The sequence below is a fragment of the Megalobrama amblycephala genome, linkage group LG6 (genome assembly GCF_018812025.1).
Source record: "Megalobrama amblycephala isolate DHTTF-2021 linkage group LG6, ASM1881202v1, whole genome shotgun sequence".
Classification (NCBI taxonomy): Eukaryota; Metazoa; Chordata; class Actinopteri; order Cypriniformes; family Xenocyprididae; genus Megalobrama; species Megalobrama amblycephala.
This window is the reverse complement of record NC_063049.1, coordinates 32,835,629-32,858,807: the sequence shown is the minus strand read 5'-3', so window position 1 is coordinate 32,858,807 and position 23,179 is coordinate 32,835,629. Positions and strand designations below refer to the sequence as shown.

The window sequence follows — 23,179 nt, the reverse complement described above, 5'->3', positions numbered from 1 at the left end:
CCAGCCGGCCGCCTCACAGATGTCTTGAATGGAAACTCCGTTGGACCAAGCCCACGAGGAAGCCATTCCTCTAGTGGAGTGGGCCCTGACTCCTATGGGGCAGTCTGCACCCAGTGAGGAGTAGCACAGGTTAATAGCGTCTACTATCCAACGTGAAAGGCGCTGTTTTGAGACCGGAGACCCTTTGGTGTGGCCACCAAAACAAACAAAGAGCTGATCCGACTGCCTGAAAGGCTGCGATCGCTCCACATAGGTCCTCAATGCCCTGACTGGGCAGAGTAGCTCTAGCTCTCGTTCATCCGCCGAGGGAGGAAGAGCAGAAAGCGAGATGACCTGAGCTCTAAACGGGGTTGAGAGCACCTTAGGAACGTAGCCATGTCTAGGTTTCAGAACGACCTTAGAGTCTCCAGGCCCAAATTCAAGGCATGCAGGGCTCACAGAGAGGGCCTGCAAATCGCCAACGCGCTTAACCGATGCCAGTGCTAACAGCAGAGCGGTTTTTAGCATTAGGGGCCTGAGATCGGCTGAACCCATTGGCTCAAAGGGGGCTCCCTTTAAGGCCCTGAGGACCAACGAGAGGTCCCAAGTGGGAACGGTGAGGGGGCGAGGAGGATTCAATCGCCTAGCACCCCTCAGGAAATGGATTATAAGGCCGTTACGTCCCACTGATTGGCCAGCAATGGGAGCATGGAACGCCGCAATGGCTGCTACGTAAACCTTAAGAGTAGAAGGGGTGCGCCCCATTTCCAAGCGTTCTTGGAGGAAAGACAGTATGAAGGATACGTCACTCTCCACAGGGTCTATGTTGCGTGAGGAACACCAATCAACAAAGACAGACCATTTCTGGTCATAGAGGCGTCTCGTGGACGGGGCTCTAGCCTGAGAAATGGTATTTAGGACGTCCCCGGGGAGGCTGGTCGGCTCCCATCGAGGGACCAGAGGTGCAGAGCCCAAAGCTCCGGCTGTGGGTGCCAGATCGTTCTGTTTGCCTGAGAGAGGAGGTCCCGTCTCAGGGGAATCGGCCACGGGGCTCTCAGGGAGAGCTTGAACAGCTCCGAGGACCAAACTTGGTTCCTCCAGAGCGGGGCCACCAGAAGGACTCTGTGTTGGTCTTCTCTGATGCGCCTGATGACCTGAGGGATCAGTGCGATCGGAGGGAAGGCGTAAAGGAGCGTGCTGGGCCATGTATGGGCCAGAGCATCGACTTCCTTCGAGAAAAATGTTGGGCAATGAGAGTTGTCTTCTGAGACGAAGAGGTCTATCTCTGCCCTCCCGAAGAACTCCCAAATCTTGAGGACCACTTGGGGGTGGAGCATCCACTCGTCGGAGGGGATGTTGCTCCGTGACAACATGTCTGCGCCCAGATTGTTCCTGCCAGGAACATGAGTCGCTCTGAGCGACTGAAGCCTCGGAAGAGCCCATTCCAGAAGACGTTTCGCCAGAGTGCATAAGCGGCTGGACGAGAGACCGCCCTGGTGGTTTAAATATGACACCACTGTCATACTGTCCGGTCGGACTAGAACATGACGTCCTGTCAAGTGAGCCTGAAAAGACTGAAGGGCCTTCATCACTGCTAGCATCTCTAGACAGTTGATGTGTAGACGGCTTTCCTCGTGACTCCACGAGCCGAAGGCCGGTCTGCCCTCGCACACAGCGCCCCAACCCGAGTTGGAAGCGTCCGTTGAGAGCACCGTCCTTCGTGAGACCGCCTGTAAGGGTACTCCGCGCTTGAACCACATAGGGTCCATCCAAGGTTTCAGGGCTAGAAGACAGGCCTGATTGACTTTGAGACATAAGCGGCCGTGCCGCCAGGCGCTGGGAGGAACCCGGAACTTCAACCAGTACTGAAGAGGCCGCATCTGAAGAAGGTCGAGCTGCAGCACCGGGGAGGCGGAAGCCATCAGCCCTAGTAGCCTCTGGAAAAACTTCAGAGGGAGACAGGCTTTGTTCTTGATTGAGGCCGTGAGCTGCTGAATCGTCAGAGCACGCTCCGGCGAGACTACTGCCGTCATGCGGACTGAGTCGAAAACTGCCCCTAGAAACGAGATTCGCTGGGTGGGGCACAGCGAGCTCTTGGCTAAGTTGACCCTGAGACCCAGACATTGTAAATGGCTGAGGAGCACGGATCTGTGGTGTTCCAGCTCGGCTCGCGAACGGGCTAGAATGAGCCAGTCGTCGAGATAATTCAGGACCCGGATTCCCATTTGCCTCAGAGGGGAAAGCGCCGCGTCCATGCACTTGGTGAAAGTGCGAGGAGCCAGAGACAGCCCAAAGGGCAGGACCGTATATTGGTACGCCACTCCCTCGTATGCGAATCTCAAGAATCGTCTGTGACGGGGGGCTATCTGGATGTGAAAATACGCATCCTTCAGGTCCAGCGAGCAGAACCAGTCCTCGGGGCAAATGTGCGCGAGGATCTGTTTCAGCGTCAGCATTTTGAACTTCCATCTCATGAGGGAGTGATTCAAAAGTCTGATGTCTAGAATGGGTCTGAGACCACCATCCTTCTTGGGGACCAGAAAGTAGCGGCTGTAAAAGCCTGACTCGCTCTCTGTCGGGGAAACTATTTCCACAGCTCCCTTTCTTAGCAACGTCATAACTTTGGCTCGGAGGACATGAGCGTCGTCCGGATTGACCGAGGTTTGAAGCACCCCGCCGAAGCGAGGGGGCCGTCGTGCAAACTGGATCGAGTAGCCCTGGGTTACGATCCCCATAACCTATTCTGACACATCGGGGATGGCCTGCCAGGCCTCGGCCCGAGTGGCAAGGGGTTGAATGATATCGGGTGACAGACCGCCGTTGAGGGGGTCGTACACCGAGAGGGGTGGAAGAGGAAATTTGCTCTTTTTTAGATGAGGTGAAATATTGTTCGCCGTGAAAACGGCGTTTGGAGTGGGTGCAACAGGTGTGGGCCCAGCTATCACTTGGAGCATGTTTCCCACGCCCGGAATTAAACGAGGCGGAGGGGAATTTACTCGTGGGAGCTTTGGGGGCTGTCCGGTCGCAACGGGACGATCCCCCATCCTCTTCCTTCCTGACGAATCAGGACGACTTCGGAGGCACCGGGTCCAGCACAATCTTGGGCCGGGGTCCCTGGCGTCTCGGGAAGGGAGGGTGCTTCGCAGGGCGCGAGCGCTGGCGATGCTCCTTGGGTGGCGCTGCCTGTGTTGCGGGTGGAGCTGGCTTGTTCTGCTGAGCCGGCGCAGTCCTGGGGCGGCTGGACGCAGAAGCAGAGCTGGAGCGCTTAGGCAAGAAATGCCTCATAGCCTGAGACGATTTCTGCGCAGAAGTAAAGCGCTCGGTGAAGCCGTCCACTGCAGGCCCGAAGAGACCAGAGGGAGAGACCGAGGCGTCTAAGAAGGCTGTCTTATCCAGGTCCTTGATCTCCGTTTGGTTGAGCCACAGGTGGCGCTCCAACACTACCAGGCTGGCCATGGAACGCCCGATGGCCTGGGCCGTAGCTTTCGTGGCTCGCAGGGCAAGGTCGGTGGCGCTGCGAAGGTCCTTGAAAGCCGGCGCGTCAATTCCAGACTCGTCCAGCGAGCGGAGGAGTTTGGCCTGGAAGACCTGAAATATGGCTATTGTATGGAGCGCGGAGGCAGCCTGGCCCGCCGAGGTGTAAGCCCGTCCAGCCAAAGTAGAGGTGGTCCGACAGGGCTTGGAAGGAAGGGCCCTCTTGGTCTTCCATCCCACAGCCGCGGGAGGGCAGAGGTGAGCAGCCACCGCTTCGTCTAGGGTGGCAGGTGCTCGTATCCCTTCTCTTCGGCGCCGTCGACGGCGGTGAGGGTGGAGCGGTGCGTTGTGTGAAGGCGGGCGGAATACGGAGCGCGCCACGACTTCGTGAGCTCCTCGTGGACCTCAGGAAAAAAGGGCGCTGAGCGCTGGCGAGGTGCTTTGTGGCGGCCTGGCAGGAACCACTCGTCCAGGCGGCCGCGAGATGGCTCCTCTGGAGGGGCCCACTCGAGGTCCAGCTCTTCCACGGCTCTGGACAGGATGCGGAAAAGCTCGGCATCCATGCCCTGGCCGTGCTCAATGGGCTCCAAGGGAGGCGGGGGAGCGGGGTCATCCGGCTCGCCAGCCCATCCTTCCGCTTCGGAAGCCGCAAGTGACATGGAGTCATCCTGCTCGTCGTCTGTTCCTCCGAATGAGACGAGGTCACTTGCTTCGGCAGAGGGACGCTGCTCAGGGCGAGAGAACAGGACGGGAGAGAGTTCCCTCGGAGGAGAAGGCGAGGCACGCGGGGGCTGGGCCGGCGTGAGCTCGCCTAACTCCGGGCGCTGAGTCGCTCTACCCCGCTGTCTCTTCCTGGCCGGTTCGCGGGAGGAAGGAGACGGGAGGGCGCGAGCGGCGAGATCGCCGTCCGTGAAGAAGGCGACCCGCGAGCGCAGGGAACTGAGACTCATGCACTCGCAGTGCGGGCATGAGTCTCCAGCAAGCGCGCCGTCCACATGGGGCTTGCCCAGGCAGGCGATACACTCGCTGTGACCGTCGCTATCACATAGCACATGAGTGACGGGGCATCGTGAGACGCCGGTGCCGTGAAAACGGCAGTTGGGTGGCTCTTTGTAGAGCGGCGAGGGCCGCGGAAGCTCTTAGAAGCGGTGAAAACCGCTGAAATCGCTCTTTTAGAGCGGAGTTAAGCCGCGGGTGAAGCTCTCAGGCGGCGCGCCGGATGGCGGCAGGGGACGCACAGGAAGCGGCCGGGAGCGGGAAGCGGGAGGCGGCGGCTCGACGACGGCGCAGAAGCTGCAGTCAGTGAGGGCGCCGGCGCTGTCCTCAACCGGCGAGTCCAGGCGAGTCCGCTGCGGGAGCCTCTTCAGACGGCGGCGAGAGCTGTCAGGAAGGCGGCGAGCTTCTTCGGCTTGAGGCGGAGATCAGCGAAGAGAAGTAGAGGTCGTCGCTGAAGGAGAAAACACTGAAATCCTATGGCGAAACGCCTGCTTATATAGCCCCTACCCCGCCCATTTCGGCGGGAATATTCGCGCGCTTTGTCGCCATAGGTCGCGCAGCTATGCCGCGCCGTCATTGGTTCAACAACTTGTCTATGAGTGAACCAATGACGATGCAGTTACACTGCGTTATTGAAAAAGGCTTCAGCAGCGGGGAAAAAGGGAGACCTTTCCCCATACGCAGTACGAGTGAAGTATCGAAAGGGAATCAAGGTTATCTTTACATTTTTTTAATGTACACTACCAATCAGAAGTTTGGGGTCAGTAAGATTTTTGTCTCTTATGCTCACCATGGCTTCATGTAAAATGCAGTAAACAAAATAGTATTGTAAAATATTATTTAAATATATATTTTAAAAAAGTAATTTATTCCTGTGATGGCAAAGCTGAATTTTCAGCATCATTTCTCCAGTCTTCAGTGTCACATGATCCTTCAGAAATCATTCTAATATGAGTATTTGGTTTAATTTCTTCTTATTATCAAATGTTGAAAACAGTTGTACTGCTTAATATTAATATTTTTGTGGCAAACATGATACATTTTATCAGGATTCTTAAATTAAAAGTTCAAAAGAACAGCATTTATTTGAAATAGAAATATTTTCACGTTTGACAAATTAAGTGCATCCTTGTTGAACAAAGTATAATTTCTTAAAAAAAAAACTTTTGAGGGGTAGTGTATGTAATATATTTTATATGTAAAACAGAAAAACTCCTACAGCACATAGAAAGAACTTGAGACTCTACATGGACTACATAGAGACATGTCTGCTCTAACAACCTTGTAGAATGATCTGTAGAGATGTTAAAACATCAGTTCTGTCATGACAACTCTCTGAGTGTTTGGCATGGTAATGGGTATGAAAATGTTGATATGTTTGGTCTTGGTGGAATACATCTGCTCCTTTTATTGCTGCTGCAGAGCAAGTACGGGATTTGCTATCAGCCAGTACATACACAACATGCTGCTGTGAGCAAGTAAGACATGCTGCTGCTGTACAATATAGCGTACATGAATAACCGTAGCAGATCTATACAGGTGGAGCTGGGGAAGGTGGATGGTTTCTGAAGCGCGCTGCACTGCTAGGCAAATGCTACTCGTGTTTTTGAAGATTGAGCACGCAAGCTCATTGGCTACTAATACAGCAGGAACCAATCATCTGTGTCCTATAGATAATGATGTGATTACGAGCAGTTGAGTTAAAGGACCTATTAGCCTGCCCATTAGAGTTTCATGTCAGAACTTTGTATTTCTTCCTAAAATGAAAGAGAAATAAAATAAAGCGAGACCAATTCTGAAATTACATTTGTCTTGTCATTTTATCTTAGATGTACATCCATCTCTCTTTTTTGGCATTTACTGTAATGTCTCTGTATCTGTAGGACCGTCAGCCTGCTGTGAAAAGAGGTGAAGGAGAATCATCCCCCAGTACCAGCCCTGATGACACCGGCCAGTGTTTCAAGTTCACCGGGGACGGTCAGGCACTGCAGGTGAGCTGGCATCAGACACATTTTAGGACTTCAAATCTCTGCTGTAAGTGTGTGTGTTTGTAATTTTTTCCCCCCTCTCTGCCTTTAAGATCACCCCTCTGCCTGGAACGCACCCCCTTCTTGTGCTGGTTAATCCTAAGAGTGGTGGTCGGCAGGGTGAGAGGTAAACATCTTTGAAGCTCAAACTGTTGCATCATCATTTTTCATATTCTCCAACCTTGTACTGCTGTAATGTTTCCAATGAGGAGGTTTGTCAAACCATTTAAAGTCGAATCTGCATAAGCATGTTTAAAAAAAGTCCCACTCTTTTTCTTGCTTACTGGCAGTGTCCTAAATACCATCAAAGCTAGCAGGAGACAGTAATGCTGTTTAAGGAGGAAGAATGTGGGTGTTGTTTCAGCTCTCACCACCCACTCAACGTCCTCCGGGAGACCAGTTTTGGGATTTTGTGCTGGCATTACCATAGCAACACAGTTTTAAATACCATTAATTGGCCGATTATCGTCCATTATTAGACATGTGCTCAAACAAAGACGTGATAACTGCCCTGGCCCCAAAAAAGAAAGACCATTTTGGTGGTTCTTTGATGCAAACAAAGGAAGAGACTGGTCACCGTTGAATCATACTGTACTGAGTGTATTTTTCCACCATTTTCACCCTGAGCTGCGTATTGAAAGCTTATTGGTCGGGGTTGACATTTGACTGCGCTCTTTTGTTCTTTGCACAGTGAATGAATGAAGTCTTCAGTGTTGATAAGTGCTCAAATTATCACCCCCACATAAAAGCATAGCTTGTGACGCACCTCAAACTAACAGCTCTCTTATTTCTCTATCTCTCTTTTCCTCTCTGTGTGTCTTTGCATGCTAAAGGGGCAGAGTAGCTAACACAGTTAGAAGTGAAGGACATTGCAAAGTCCTCAATAATCATTTTATTACTTCAAGGTTATTGAGGAACACTGCTGCAACAATGTGCAATCTGTGTATGTGTGCTTCTGTTTTTCTTAACCCCATTGATTCCCAGAATTGTGTAGATTTTTTTTTTTCGTAATGGAATGGAATGATGACGTTTTAAGAATACAAATCCTCCATATGTGTGTCTATCTGGGTCTTTTCAAGGAGTAGTTAAACCAAAATAGAACATTCTGTCATCATTTACTCATCCATGTTGTTCCAACATTAGAGCTGCAACTAACAATCTGTTGATTCTTTATTTGATCAACTGTGGGGAAAAGCCAAATGTTATTTTTTGAATTGTTCTAAAAGATTTGATTCTGCTATTCCAAATCCAGACAATTTTCTCTATTAAAAATGTGCAAACACTTAAAAGGTTTAAAATATGAACATTACATTATAAACAAACAAAAATGCACCGTTTTGAAGCAGAAGGACGCTTTGAATCACAATAGAACGATAACAAAGAAAAACACTGTTAACAGGTAAGTAGAATCATCATGGAAATACACATATTTCTTATTTTTTTTCCAGTTACATGTAATAATCCCATTACAGTTACAGATTACAAAAATATTTCATCATAATTTGAATTAAATGTAATCAGTTGTTAATGGTGTCATATTTTCCTGGTTAAGTAAACAAGGAAAAGGGAATACAAAAGAAAAAAGATTCTATTTAGTATTTTTACATTAACAATGTAATTAATGTTCTGTTTATTAAAACAAAGTATAAATGTCAGGTTAGTGTTTTTAAGCATTTTTACATTTATTCCAAAATAATAATTCATGAGCAGATTATTCAGACCTTTTCTGTGAAGCGCATCAGTGATTCTTTGAAAAGATCCGACTCAAAAGAATGATTTGTTTATGAATTGAACATTGCCATCCTCTCATGAATTCTCATGAGGGTGCCAAGGAGAGCATAGGATGGACGTCAAGATTTTCTATACATAAAAACATTTATATTTTATAATACTTTTTGTCCTTTTGGAGCTTGTCACCTCCAGTCTTTACTTTATGATTTTGTACAGAGTGACCAGGATATTTTTCAAAAATTCAACTTTTGTGTTTGATGGAAGAAAGAAAGTCATTTGGGTTTGGAATGACATTGGAATGGTTGTTAAATGATGACAGCCTTTTTTTTTATTTTTGAGTGAATTATCCCTTTAAGCCTTTTATCATAATGGAAAGTGATTACATGTTTAAAAATGTCATTCCTCCGTGTGTCTTTAAATGCTTTTCTGTCCTCATCTGTCTTCATCAGGGTGCTGCGGAAATTCCAGTACCTGCTTAACCCCAGACAGGTGTACAGTTTGGAACGAGGAGGACCCATGGCGGGGTAAGACAACTAAAAGCCACCATCAAATTTCGATGGAGATATGTGCGAATAAATACATTTTTTGAGTCGTGACAGAATTGCTCAAAAACAGTTTGACATTCTCACTGTTGATTTGTTCTGGCATGGCTCTGTCTCTCTCTTATTCTTTTGCTTCTACAAACCTGCAATAAAGTGAGCCAACCTGCAATCAACTAGTCTGAGGGAGGTACCGCTCACAAAGCGAAGCTGACTTTGAGAGACCTACAAGACATTTACTATGACTCAAGCAGCCCCCTGCTGTGTAAATATTCATTCAAGTGATAAATGCACTTCTGAGCCTGTCAGTCATGGCGAGGCTTTCTCTTTAAGCAAATATATATTGTGCTAAATCCTCTTCGCCCATATAGCCTACCCCACCTGATTTGGACCAGCTCAGGGTCGTTCAAATTGTAGCATAGCAGTGGAATCTAACATTTTGGCACATACGCCACCCCATATCTGATCTCAGCCAACTGATGAGATCGCGCCTGAAGAAACATTGTATTACTCAGAGGAGACCTGTTATGTTTTAAGTATCAAAGGTTTGTCCTAAAATTTAATAGGAAATATAAACGCAAATGAGAACATTGTAAACATACGGTAAGAATACAGAGCAGTGTAATTTTAGTATTGTTAATATGTGATTATAGTATTTATATAGTATTTTTAGTATTTATGTAGCTATTTTGAAATAGCTTTTATTTTTATATTTTATTAGTTTTCTTTTTGTATATTTTTATTTCAGTTTTAGTGATTTTAGTACTTGAATTTAAACTTATATATTTTGGTTAGTTGCCAAGGCAGCATTTGTAATTTCGTTAAGTTTTTTTTTTTATCTAATATTTTTTTTATTTCAGCTTTATTTAAATTATTTATCAAAAATTATTTTAATAATAACAATAACAACACTGATATAGAGCAATATATTTAATGAAGATCACTCTAAAAAAAAAAAAAAAAAAATGCTATATAGCACTAAAAGTGGTTCTTGGCTCGTAATCAGATACCCCTTTTCCACCAAGGCAGTTTGAGTGCTGGTTCGGAGCCAGAGCCTAGTTTCAAATCAGTTCTTTGTCTTTCGACACACAAAGCACCAGCTCCAAACCAGAAAAAGTGGTTCGTAAGTAGCACCAAAACATTGCTGGGCTAGAAGTAAGAACCGCTTGCGTCAGGGTCTGGGGGCGGGGTTACCGTGACCAACAAGAAACTTGTGACCGCCATTTTTGAAATAGCAGCTAATCGAGCTAATAGCAGCTCGATCGTAATGTCCGTCTATATACAAATTACGGCGAGCCGTGTTTGGATGCTGATGTAGGTTCGTAAAGCCATGAGCATCAACAGTAGTGAAACATCCGCGATTGTAGATAGAAGGCTTGTTCGAGATGCATCGGAGCAGCACGGACCGATTCGGCGGGTGCCGCAGGTCCGCTTGTAGAGCATACGACTCCTTGTACTTTTGGATCGTTCTCGCTGAGCTTTGATGTCATGCGGCGATTGCTTTGCGAGAAGCCGATACATCTCAAACGAGCCTGGTATATTTGTGTTTGGCGCTGCGGCGCTAGCTTTGCTGTGAAATATGAGACATATACAGTGACGTAAGACCTGGCTCTGTGGTTGCTCTCTAGCCTGTGGAAAGGCAAACTGGTTCTTAGAAGGCTCGTCAGTTGAACCAACTCCGAACTGGCACTAGCACTAGCTCTGAACTAGCAGCCTCTTCGTGCTGGTGGAAAGAGGGTAATAGGGGAACCACTTTTGGTGCTATGTAGCACCAGATCTTTAAAGGTGCTCTACAGCAACTTTGTCAAATGGTGCTATGTAGAACCCATAAGAGGTGCCATATCGCATTTTATTTCTTCAACAAAAATGGTGCTAAACAGCACCAACAGTGGTTCTTTGGCTCGTAAAGAACCTTTAAAGGGGCTTAACAGGTTCTTTGTACAGCAGTGGTGCTATAAAGCACCATAACCACCCCAAAGAATCACTGAAGAACCATACAGGGGCTTAACAGGTTCTGTATACAGTAGCGGTGCTATATAGCACCTCAGTCATCCCAAAGAACCGCTGAAGAACCACTGCAGCACCAAGATTTGGTGCTATACAGCATTTAAAGTGGTTCCCCTATGATTACGAGCCACTTTTAGTACTATATAGCACCATTTTTTTAGAGCATAGATTAGATCAATTTGACCATGAAAGAACTTGACAAGAAATAATTTTAACATCTTAAACCAGTCTAAGATGATTTGCTGGTCTTAATTGATTTCTCAGGCCCTGTTTACACCTGGTATTAAAGGATTAGTTCAATTTCCTGAAAATTTCCTGATAATTTACTCACCCCCATGTCATCCAAGATGTTCATGTATTTCTTTCTTCAGTTGAAAAGAAATTAAGGTTTTTGAGGAAAACATTCCAGGATTCTTCTCCATATAGTGGACTTCAGGGGGGGGGTTACTGGGTGAAATGTCCAAACTGCCGTTTCAGTGCAGCTTCAAAGCACTCTATGCGATCCCAGACGAGGAATAAGTGTCTTATCTAGTGAAACGATCTGTCATTTTCTAAAAAAATAAAAATGTATATACTTTTTCACCACAAATGCTCATCTTGCACTGCTCTGCGATCCGCACGCATGATGTAATCACGTTACAAAGGTCATGCGTGACATTGGCGAAAGTACCAATCCAGTGTCTACAAAGTGAACATGCAAAGATTAAGCTAAACGGCCTTTACAAAAAAAAGTAAAAAAAAAAAAAAAATATCGGACGATTTTAAAGTTGAAGGAGAAAGTTTTTCTTCCTACCGCAGTACTTCCACCTATGTCACGTGTGACCTTTCAACGTAATTTGTGGCGCATCACAGAGCAGTACAAGATTTGTCGTTTTTTTTATTTTATTTTATTTTTTAGAAAATTACAGGTCGTTTAGCTAGATAGGACCCTTATTCCTCGTCTGGGATCGCATAGAGCCCTTTGAAGCTGCACTGAAACGGCATTTTGGACATTTCACCCAGTGAACCCCACTGAAGTCCACTATATGGAGAAGAATCCTGGAATTTCTTTTCGACTGAAGAAAGAAAGACATGAACATCTTGGATGACATGGGGGTAAATTATCAGGAAATCTTCATTCAGAAGTGAACTAATCCTTTAAGATGCGGTGTGTGGGTTTTTTTTCGTCTCGGGTCTTCAGCTGACAAGTTTAAATCCCGTTTGGATAGCATTCCATTATGTTTACGCGTTGAGTCAGTAGGCGGAGAGTAGGCGGTCTTTTGCAGCTGTTTGAACACATTCAACCACTTTAGTGTTTACACTATGAAAACAATTCGGTTGAATGCTTTTACGACTACCTCTGTAAGTGGTCGAAAGTGGACAAGATCAAAATGTTTTACACCCCGTATTACACCTGTATTTAGCGTTGTCCACTTGTGATCCAATCGACCAAAACGCATCTTAATACCAGGTGTAAACAGGGCCTCAGGCTGGTCTGCATAAACAGCATAAACCAGTTAAGACAAGCAAACCAGTTTAGCCTGGTTTAAGCATTCCCCCCCACCCAGAAAGGATAGTTTGCATTCATATTGAAATCACAGACCCTGCAAATCTGAGCACAGTTTTGAGATATCCAGATTTTTTTAGAGTCTTTTTCTAAAGAGAAAAATCTGAGAAGCAGAAGACACAATTTGTTTTCCATTTAATCCCTTTGCTGTCTAGGAGAAACAATTCAGATATTGAGGAGATATCATTTGTGCTTTTCTTTGTTATGAGCTCCTTCCTCACTTCCACTGCATTGTGCTCTTATACAGTTACACATACTTTAAATCCACTCAAAACGCACGAGTACATTCTGTTCAGCACCCTGCAGTTGTGCAACAGCGATTCTCCTTCAGGAAAAAGGAGAGAGAGAGAGAAATGAAGTACAGAGCAAAAGCAATGGTCGTTCCGCGGGAAAGCAGGCTAACCTTCCGTCCTAGATCCCCCTCCCACCATAAAATGTTCTGTAGTCACGACTAGAGTGCTACTCATCATGAGACTATTCAGAGAGAGAGAGAGAGAGAGAGAAGGGGACTGAGGATTGTATGACACCGATGATTTCACTCATGGAGAACAATATGATCATATATTAAATTCTCTTTCTTAAGCACTTAGCTAATTCATAAGCTTTTTTGATGTGATATTTTCTAATCTTGTAAATGACTGCATTGTTCGTAGCTCTTCATTTACAGTATATAAAAAGAAGAGAAAAAGCAACCAAAATGCAGTCCATACATTATACATTAATGCTATATTTGAATAATAGTAAACGTATCCCTTATGAGGGCCTGAGCACCGATGGTGTGAGGACCCGATTGTAATTGCTCTGTCAATTATAATTCTTCTTCGAAATGAATCGCATTTTTGAGGGCCTAAATATGCTTGAAAACTCATGAAACTTTGCACACGCGTCAGAAGTGGTGAAAATGTACGTCTGATATGGGTTTAGGGGGAATTAGGTGTGGCAAAATGGCTCAATAGCGCCACCTAGAAAATTTCAATTAAGCACCCATCGTGCTACGTTTCACATACAGGTATGAAATTCGGTAGACACATTTAACAGCCCCGTACCTACAAAAAAAGTCCCTGGTGCAAAATCTGAAAACCCAACAGGAAGTGAGATATTTTGAATTTTCTCTGCAAAATTTTTGCAGTTTTTGACATTTCCAGACATTGTATTTTAACAAACTCCAATTACTCACCCTCATGTCGTTCCACAAGACCTTTGTTTATCTTTGGAACGCAAATTAAAATATTTTTGATGAATTCCGAGAGGTTTTTTTTATCCTCCATTGAAAGCAACAAAATTACAGTTTTGACTGGAAACAGTGAAGTTTAAGTGAATAAAGTTTTGGCACATCCGACTGTTAATTTCATCAATGCATTGGCATCACAATCTGGGTGTCATCTGCATACGATGGAACTCAGTGCTCACCAAACAGTTTGGTTATGAACCTTCTTCAAAATATCTTCTTTTGTGTTCCACAGAAGAAAGTAAGTAACATGCAACATGAGTGTGAGTAAATGAGGACAGATTTTTTTTTTTTTTTGAGTGAACTGTCACTAAGGTTCAATCCTTTATGGTCAGTTGATTGTGTCGCTCTGGATATAAGTGTCTGTAAGTTAATAAATGTAAATATAATGTGTATCATCATTTTTCACTTTAGATTGATTATTTTGTTTCAGATATTTCAGAACAAACAACACTGAATGGGCTATATTCTTCTCTGATCTTTCTTTTCAATCTCTTGGTCATTTCATTGTGAAATATCTGAACTGACGATTGACACTCAGGGGTCTGAGTGATCAAAAGATGGAGAGATGAAAATAGACAAGTGTGTCTGAGCTGAAGAGGCCGCTCTTATAGAATTATATAGAGAAAACACAGATTGCTCAAGTGTCTGTTCTCTGTTGGAGAAGGAATTGTTTACGCAAACCCCATCACTACAACAGCAACATTGCCATTTTAAACAGACTGGCACTGGTACATTACAAATTTATCTGGAGCAGCGCTCATTTAGTCAGGCTGAAACATGATTCCAGCTCAAGCCTGTCCAGAACCACAGCCATGTTCCACTTGTGTTACTCGTCCATTAAACTTCAGCGAAGTGGACAGTGTTGTTGTTGACATAGTTTGAGCATTTCTATGGCACTACAGAAACAAACCTGAGAAGGTACAAAAAAACAGAACTGCTTGAATCCAATTGACTGCATTGTCAGTGTAAATGTAGTGGCACTTTTACTTGACTGTTTTGCTCTTGTCCTGCATACATAAAACATGCTGCATTGTCAGAGCCCATCAAAAGAGGTTACACAGTATTAATATTTCAGACAGTTGTGTGACTGCTCTGCTGGTGTATTACGCTCAGTGCTATAGCAGATCCCACATGAGCCTGTATGCAGGATATGACCTAGACTCACCCATGTGCTGCAGTACATGCTCCTGACCAGCAGAGGGTGGTGTCTTCTTCGGCCTCTGTCCCGCTCCGTTGTACTTACCTCTGAATGTTTAGTGAAGAGATGGAGCTCAAGTGTTTACAGATTTATATAGGTCTAAGTTTGTAATCAGTAAAAAAAATGATAATTAATACTTTTATTCAGGAAGATCACATTAAATTGATCAAAAGATACAGTAAAGGCATGTTACAAAAGATTTGTATTTCAAAAAAAATGCTGTTATAGTTGGGTAAACATCTATTGCGGTGAATGGGAGATGACGGCAAATATAATTTTTGTATTTCCATTTGCTCCAATAGCAAAAGAAAAAATAAAGCGATAGCTTTCGGCGACTTTCCAAATAAAAGGAAAAATATAGATTGATTACAGCAGTCAGAAGAGAGAATGATATCAAATTTGCCATTGTATTAGAAACACTATCACAGCATCATTAATTTGGGTTGTTGTTTTTTTTATATATATATTTACTGCCAAGGTAATATAACACAAAGTATAGTATTATAAATGTGTATTACATTTTTAAAAAATGAAACTTTACTATGTTTTCTATATTGATAACTGTGGAAACGCACCATCACAGTCTGTGAAAAAGGTCCATTAATGATTTTTGAAGGATCTTGTGATACTGAAGACTGGAATTTGCTAATGAAAATTCAGCTTTTCCATTACACAAATAAATTATATTATACAATTTATTAAAATAGTATAAACATTATTTATTTAAAAATGTTTAATGTTGTTTAATATATTTGTTTTTGCACAGTTAGCTGTTTCTGCTTCTTAAAATTGTACTACTTTTAAAATTTAATACTACTTTTTTTTTCAGTATTGAGAAATTTAGAAGCTTTATTAATTCAGTGCTTTGCTCACAGCTCAAGGTCACTTCACAAACAAATAAAAAGTGAGCAAACTTTTAGGATACGTAAACTTTAACAGTCAACAGTGACAGTGGCTTCAGTCAAAAAAGACTTCAGTTGAGATTTAAAGGAAGAGATGTTTTGGAGGCTCAGTGTGTTTTTAATTCCAGATATTTGCTCCCATGACACTGAATGGGAAAAACATAAATCTTCTATAACATCCTTCAGATCAAACATACTGCATTAAAAAGTAAACAGTACATTGCCATTGGGGAATACTGATCATTTTAATTATAGGCCCAAGGAAAGCTTTCATGCAAATACATGAAAAGGAAGCCACCATCTCTGTTTTTATGTCTCCCAGGCTCAACTTTTTTCGAGACGTGCCTGATTTCCGTGTGCTGGCCTGTGGAGGCGATGGATCAGTGGGGTGGATTTTGGACTGCATTGGTGAGTACGCATCAGCATCAGTGCTTTCCAGAGCTGTAATAATTAACATTGTTACATGGACTTAATAGACCCTCAGACTAGCGGTAACATGGTACATGCATACGCAATGCAAACTTCAACAGTTGGCTCGCATTAGGATTTCACACCGACAGCATTTCAGCTGTTCTGTAGAGGAAATAAAGTGATTTAAAGTGATTTTATTTTAAAGTGAATTATCTTTCAAGATTAGTGTTTATTGATAAAGCCAAAGCAAAGCTTTCATTTGAGATACAGAATTTGTATTGTCTTGCAGTTTTGATTTAAAAGACACTTAAACGGGCACTTCTGGCAAAAATGGGCCTTCAATAAAACTTGGCTGTCTATACAGTAGAAAGGTGAAAAATCTAACCGAATAACTACACCACTGAATAACTACAACTGTAATCTAACTGAAAGGTGAATCTAACTGAATAACAACACCATTGTCTTCTCTAGAGCTACTTATAGCTGAATTGAACTAATTTCATACTTGAAGAACTTTACACAGTATTTAAACTTAACCAAATACCACCATTGTCTTTTTAGAGCTGCTTTACAGCATGATTGGAATTTGTCTCATTTTTGTTGAAGTTTGCATCATTGATTTTGTCATTTCCCTTTTTATTACTGTGAAGCTGCTTTGAAACTGTCTGTATTGTATAAAACGGTGTATAAATAAAGGGGACTTGATTGCACTTTATATTTGCTGCTATTTTTCATCTGCATTTCCCCTAGGAGATCAATAAAGCATGTCGACCAATTCGGCTACAAACATTTGAACATTAGGACTTCTTTCCATGCGGTGCTTGACACAAGGCTGGCTCTTATTTAAGGCACATATAATCATGACGTTTAACCATCAGAAAGATCAGAAAGAAAAATCATTGTTTCTAGGAAGCGCATTGACTCATCTGTGACCTCTTTCATATTAGTGAATGCAGGATAACAGTGGAGATATAATGGCCTGTCTTTCCCCCTCCTGACAGCCGTATTGATGTTAATGGACGAGCGCTGGAACCAGTGTGGGCGGTGGTAGATATTGCCGCTAAGTGCTGATTTAGAATCAGCTTGGTCTCCAAACCGTTGGCTTGAAATTGCAATTGGCTGATGGTACTGAAACCTGAACTCAGATCAGAAGTGATGTGCTCTTTATCCCTTTAGAGACTCTTTAGCCTGGCAAATTGAGGCTGACAGGGACACGTGGGAGTTTGTCCTCCTAACGGCCCTAAAGTGATGATTTAGGAGCAGCTTTTGAATGAGAGCCGCTCTGCGATCAGTCCTTGCTTGTTGTTCACCCACACAAGTTTGACTGGTATTAGAAAATGTCTGCTGCTGACGATTACTCAGAGGGCCCCTGCGGTTAGGCAGTACATCGCACCATACGGGCCAGCACCAAAAACAACGTCCCCGCAGTCCCTGTGCACAACGCAATGAGCCACACGGGGACCATCAGCGTGAGGACAGAAAGATACAGTTCATCATGTTGCCTCTCTTCGGCGGATAGCACAGAGAGCTGTTTGTCTCAGAACAAGAGAAACAAACAAATCTAATGTGAATTATTGTAAGGATATTACATAGGAATGATACACATTGATGCATGAAGAAGACCTAGCCAGTGCTGTATACCTAACTTCAGTGTTAGTTCAGGGTCTTCATCTAGGAGCTGTGGAATATAATCATTTCTATGATGCATCACGATGCAGATATGAACAATTCTGCATCGATGCATAAAAATCGATTTTTAAATGTAATTAAATAGGCCTGTAATACATGTTAACATGCTGTTTTATTGTAGATAAGTAGGCTACTCGTTGCGTATGCGCTTAGGAAGTAAAGCACTTGCATCTGATGTTTCGGTTTTTACAAACAGAAGACTAGAGTAATGATGCTGAAAATTCAGTTTTGTCATTATAGGAATAAATTATATTTTTAGTTGTATTCAAATAGAAAAGTTATTTCTCAATATTACAGTTTTTACTGTATTTTTGATCAAATAAATGCAGCCTTGATGAGCATAAGAGACAAAAAACATTAAATAGTAACATTGAATAGTAGTGTACATACTTGCAAACCCATTAAATATAATCATATTTGATGTACTAGTTAAAAATGTATTTTAATTTTACTTACAGTAATAAACATTACTGCTGATGTTTGACCCCTGATATGCACAAAATTTATTTACAAAAGTTAAGAACCCCAGTTTTTACAATTTTCAAGAAACTCTGCACATTAAACACATTAAAACTTTAAAGTATTTTAACATGAAAAATAACACACAGCTGCTTTATTAGCTCTCTTTGTTTCTCAACAGATAAGGCCAATTTTGCTCGGCATCCGCCTGTTGCCATCCTGCCTCTGGGGACCGGGAATGACCTTGCTCGCTGCCTGCGCTGGGGTGGAGGTGAGGAAAAAACAAGAGACTGTCCACCAGCAGTTGAAAGGAATTACTAAAAGCCTTTGAAATGAAACTTAAAGGGCTTTCCTTCGCAGAACCACTCGAGTTGAGATTAGGCTTTGAATTCTTTGAATCTAAGCACAATCCTGTATAAACCCTTCAAAAGCATTTTGAAACTGCTTTCTTTTAAACATTTCCACACTCAACCATGAACAGAAGGTCAGACTGTAATAATCAAACTTCCTCATAGTTAGTTGAATGCTCCAGTCACATGAATGAGAAAGCAGGATTTGCTAAGACCACACTTGATTTCAGGATTTTGATTCTGTGATCTTCATCACACAGATGACTGCGGCAAACACTTGCCCAGTTAAGCCAATTAAGTGTAAAATTAAAGGGATAGTTCAACCAAAGATCAAAATTCTGTCATCATTTGTCATCAGCACAAAAGGAGAACTTTTGAATAATGTGCTGACACCACAAAAGTAGTCTGTGTGCTTCGACGCTTCATGAAGCAGTGTTTTGAAATCGCCCATCACTAGATATTGTGGAATAAAGTCGCTACTTTGTTATTTTTGGCGCACAAAAAGTATTCTCACCGCTTTATAATATTAAAGTTGAACCACTGTAGTCACATGAAATGTTTTAAATATGTTTTTAGTACTTTAAGGGCATCGAAAAAGGGAGTATTATTGCTGGCGATGCAGGCCTCACTGAGCCATCGGATTTTATCAAAAATATCTTAATTTGTGTTCTGAAGATGAACAAAGGTATTATGGGTGTGGAACAACATAAGAGTGAGTAATTAATGACAGAATTTTCATTTTTGGGTGAACTAACCCTTTAACAATCACAGCACTGTTAAGAATTGTTTAACACCTTAGCATTCCTGTAAAATTAGCCTAAAACACCTAAAAAGGGCAAACCCAAAGTAAATTGCATGCTGTTCTTGCCCCATTTGGAGTATATTTGCATGGTTTTGGTCTCTTTTGAAAGGTATGTGTACCACGGTCAGTACAGTGTAACGCTAACAGGTTAAAAATGAATTCGGTTACAGTCATTGCTAACAAGAGATAAATAAACTATGCTTTGAGTATATATAGAATTGCCAATCACTTGCCAACAAGAGATCTGCACTAATTCATCCCCGTGTGATTACATATGCGTGTACTTGTTTAGATATGTGGGTTTATTCAGTAGGTTATGATGGAATGATATGCATCAGTGAGCCTGCGTCTGCTTGTAAGACAGGTGTGGATGGCCTTGTAGAGGCTGCTGAATTAATTGGCCTCGTATCAGTGTTTCCTGTGAGAGCATGTGTGCGGTTTGTTCAGGCGGGTAAGGTTTTGCATGAATGTATTCTTAAATTCATTTGGCTGGTATATGCTGTTTTTTCTCTCCATGTGAGTTGATTGACTGAAACACGTGTATCACCTGTACTCAGTGAAGAGGCGCCATGTGAGCGTATGTTCATGTAACGTACAACTGTAAGTGTTTGCATGTCTGGTCCAGAAGGGTAGAGTGAGCACCTGGGTGTCTTCACACATGTTATATTTTGCTCCTTGGGTTGCCAGTCGGGAGTCAATATCTCCACCTGATTCACAGTATGGTCTCATTAAGAGATGGCGCCTCTATGATCGTGTTGTAACAAGTAGCCTTGTACAATTGGGAAGTTCATTTAACTCAGGTGTCTTCTCGAAGGATCGCTTCATATCAGTTAGAAGGGTTGCCAAGCATTGAAAAATCTTCTCAGGTCATGGTGTTCAAACTCTTGGTGATGTAATAGATCCTTTTATTAAAAGAAGTATTTATTTACTCATCCTCATGTTTTTCCAAACCTGTATTTCTCAACAAAATTAGAATGTAGTGGTCGCTCTTTTTTATGCAATTATAATAAATGGAGACATGGACTTTCAAAATTCAGAATGGACCTAAAGCACCATAACGGAATAATAAAAGTGGCCTATATGACTCGCATTCCAAATCTTCTTAAGCCGGATTCTTTGTGAAATATACTAAATTTAAAGGGATAGTTCACCCAAAAATTACAATTCTGTCATCAATTACTCTTGTTCTAAATTTGTATGACTTTTTTTTTTTTTTTTTTTTTCTGCTGAACACAAAAGAAGATATTTTGAAGAATATGGGTATCCAAACAGTTGATGGGCCCCATTGACTTCCATGGTATGGAAAAAAAAAATTATATGGAAGTCAATGGGGCCCATCAATGAACAGCTGATGGGCCCTAATGACTTCCATAGAATATTTTTTTCCATACCATGGAAGTCAATGGGGTCCATCAACTGTTCATTCTTCAAAATATCCTCTCTTGTGTTCAGCAGAAGACAGAAATTCATACAGGTTTGGAATTCATTTCATTTCATTTCATTTCTTTATTTAACCAAGTTAAAAAACTCATTGAGATTAAAATCTCTTTTACAAGAGTGACCTGGCCAAGAAAGCAGCAGCAATAACATAGACATACAAATACACATCAAGACACAAAAAAAACAAAACAATCAAGGATCACAACAGCAATTCACCAAAGGATAAAACACATAATCTGTTAAAAGTAACTTAAACTCATTTAGTGATGGAAGCACAGTCAGCTTTAAGACATTTTGTAAGGTATTCCAAACAGTGGAAGCATTATATTTAAAACCTTTTTTACCTAGCTCTGTTCGAACTCGAGGAACTTTTGTTTGAAAAGCTAAGAGACAAGTAAATAACTTCAGGGTGAGTGAATGATGACAGAATTTTCATTTTTGGGTGAACTATCCCTTTAAGTAATCTTCACCTCCAGTGAGCTGTTAACTCGAGAACCACTGTGACCAGATCAGTGGGTCAGGATGTTTGTTTACATGCACTTTAAAAATTAAAAATCAGACTGAAGTGAAGCAATAATCCATGTTTTTAATCTGTCTTTTAGGGTGCCTTTCCACTATCTCCGATATTTGCGTACGATTGTCGCATTTCACCCCCCTAGTGGCAGTCGTGTTGAAGTTTTAAATTGGTGGTGAAGCAGCCGTTATTCTTCCTTTGTTCAGGTGGTTGTGTGCGGTCGAGCCCCAAAAGTTCAAATATTTCAATACACCCAAAGCTCAAATTGGATCAGTAACTTCTACATACATATAAGGTCAGAACTCCACACATCTCCCGCACTACTCTCCATTGGAAATGAATGACTTCTGATCTGTCAGAGATAGTGAAAAAGTAGCTTTATACTTTCACAACATTGTGTTACTTTGGCAAGTTTAATCATCTGATCTTGCTGTGTTAAGTTTTTTAATTAAGCTACGTTAACCTTGGAATTGCGATAATGCACGTCTTTCATTGTCGTGAGTAGAACAAAAGTTGAATCGTGCTTGTTTCATTCTTCTTTTCTATGCACGGACACTTGCACACTCTTGTTCATAGATAAAAAGGAGCTTTTGTGCGTTTCTTCATGTGTGTGGCTGATTTAAGTCTTTATAATTAACCCTCTATGTTATGTAGGTTCACGTAGTGTCTGTGTTGTGATTGACAGGCTATGAAGGAGGCAGTCTGCTTAAGTTCCTCAGAGATATCGAGCACAGCACCGAGGTGATGCTTGACCGCTGGAACATCGACATTGTCCCTGATGATAAGGAGGAGAAGGGAGATCCTGTACCCTACAGCATAGTGAACAATTACTTTTCCATCGGAGTGGTGAGAATTTACTACACTTTTTTTTTAAACAAATGCTTACAGCTCAAAGAGACTCAACATTATAGTACCGGAAGTGCTGTTATATCGGACGTTTTACACAAACCTCCTCTGGTCTTTCTAACCACGCTCATTCATCAGTCAAAATCTCTTACTCCCTATTATGAGTGTGCATTTTTTACTCAAGCCTGAGGCTAAAAGTAATTTGTGGTTAATTAAACGTTGTTTTCTCATGTAGCATTAGAATTAATTATCATTGTCAGTGGAACAACATGTTCAAACTTTGCTGATGTGATTTACAGCGTCTGAAGCAGTTTCATGCCTGTGACTCGTGTATCATTGCACAGAATTCTCCTTCTCACACACAGTTGCTTAGCAACACTCTTCTGTTCAAATGTTATATCCCATGTTGTTGCTATCATCAAGCATTTATTATCAGAACAGTTAAATGTCTATTTTTTTTTACAAGAAACAAATCTGTTCACAAACTACTTACGCAATCATTTTCTACTTCTTTTTTTATAAACAAACCTGTGGGGCAGATTATATAACCAATAAATAAGTGTTTTTTTGTTGTTATTATATATTTTCAAGTGGTTTTTGCCAAGTTGATATATAGTCACTTTCTGTTACTGTATGAAGTTTCTGAAGTTTCTAAAAAATATTCAGAACCTTCCACAGTTATACAGTGAAGGAGTAATTAACTGAGATGAAAACAAAATTCAAAGCTGCAGGAATGAACAAGGTTTTATACAGATAAGGATGAATTTCTGTTCTTTTGCTGGCACACTCTGGCCACATTGGGGCCAGGTGGGTCTCCATGAGCCTGTCTTCCTCCTCTTGTTTAGTAATGATTAATTTCTGTCCTGTTTTTAGAACCTGTCACTATAAATAGTAAGTCTGCTTTCATTTCTGAAAAATGTCCAATATTCTATTATAATCAGCCGAGTCCCAGGTGTGTTGGATGATTGCTGTTTTATCTCACTGAAATGTGCCAAGTAGTCAGGCCACATTTAGAATGGCCAGAAATAGTGACGCGGC

The 23,179-nt window shown here is 42.3% G+C and overlaps 1 protein-coding gene across 4 annotated transcripts in view; it reads left to right on the top strand.

Moving 5' to 3' along the window:
• The window catches only part of LOC125270478 (diacylglycerol kinase gamma), a 146,701-nt gene that overhangs the window by 70,057 nt on the left and 53,465 nt on the right, over nucleotides 1-23,179 (top strand). For all 4 annotated transcript variants that reach the window (XM_048194127.1, XM_048194125.1, XM_048194126.1 and 1 more), the window contains 6 exons: nucleotides 6,333-6,440; nucleotides 6,530-6,603; nucleotides 8,657-8,731; nucleotides 15,953-16,038; nucleotides 18,371-18,460; nucleotides 21,981-22,141. In XM_048194127.1, the coding sequence (XP_048050084.1) occupies nucleotides 6,333-6,440; nucleotides 6,530-6,603; nucleotides 8,657-8,731; nucleotides 15,953-16,038; nucleotides 18,371-18,460; nucleotides 21,981-22,141 (594 nt within the window). The remainder of the gene's footprint in view (nucleotides 1-6,332; nucleotides 6,441-6,529; nucleotides 6,604-8,656; nucleotides 8,732-15,952; nucleotides 16,039-18,370; nucleotides 18,461-21,980; nucleotides 22,142-23,179) is intronic.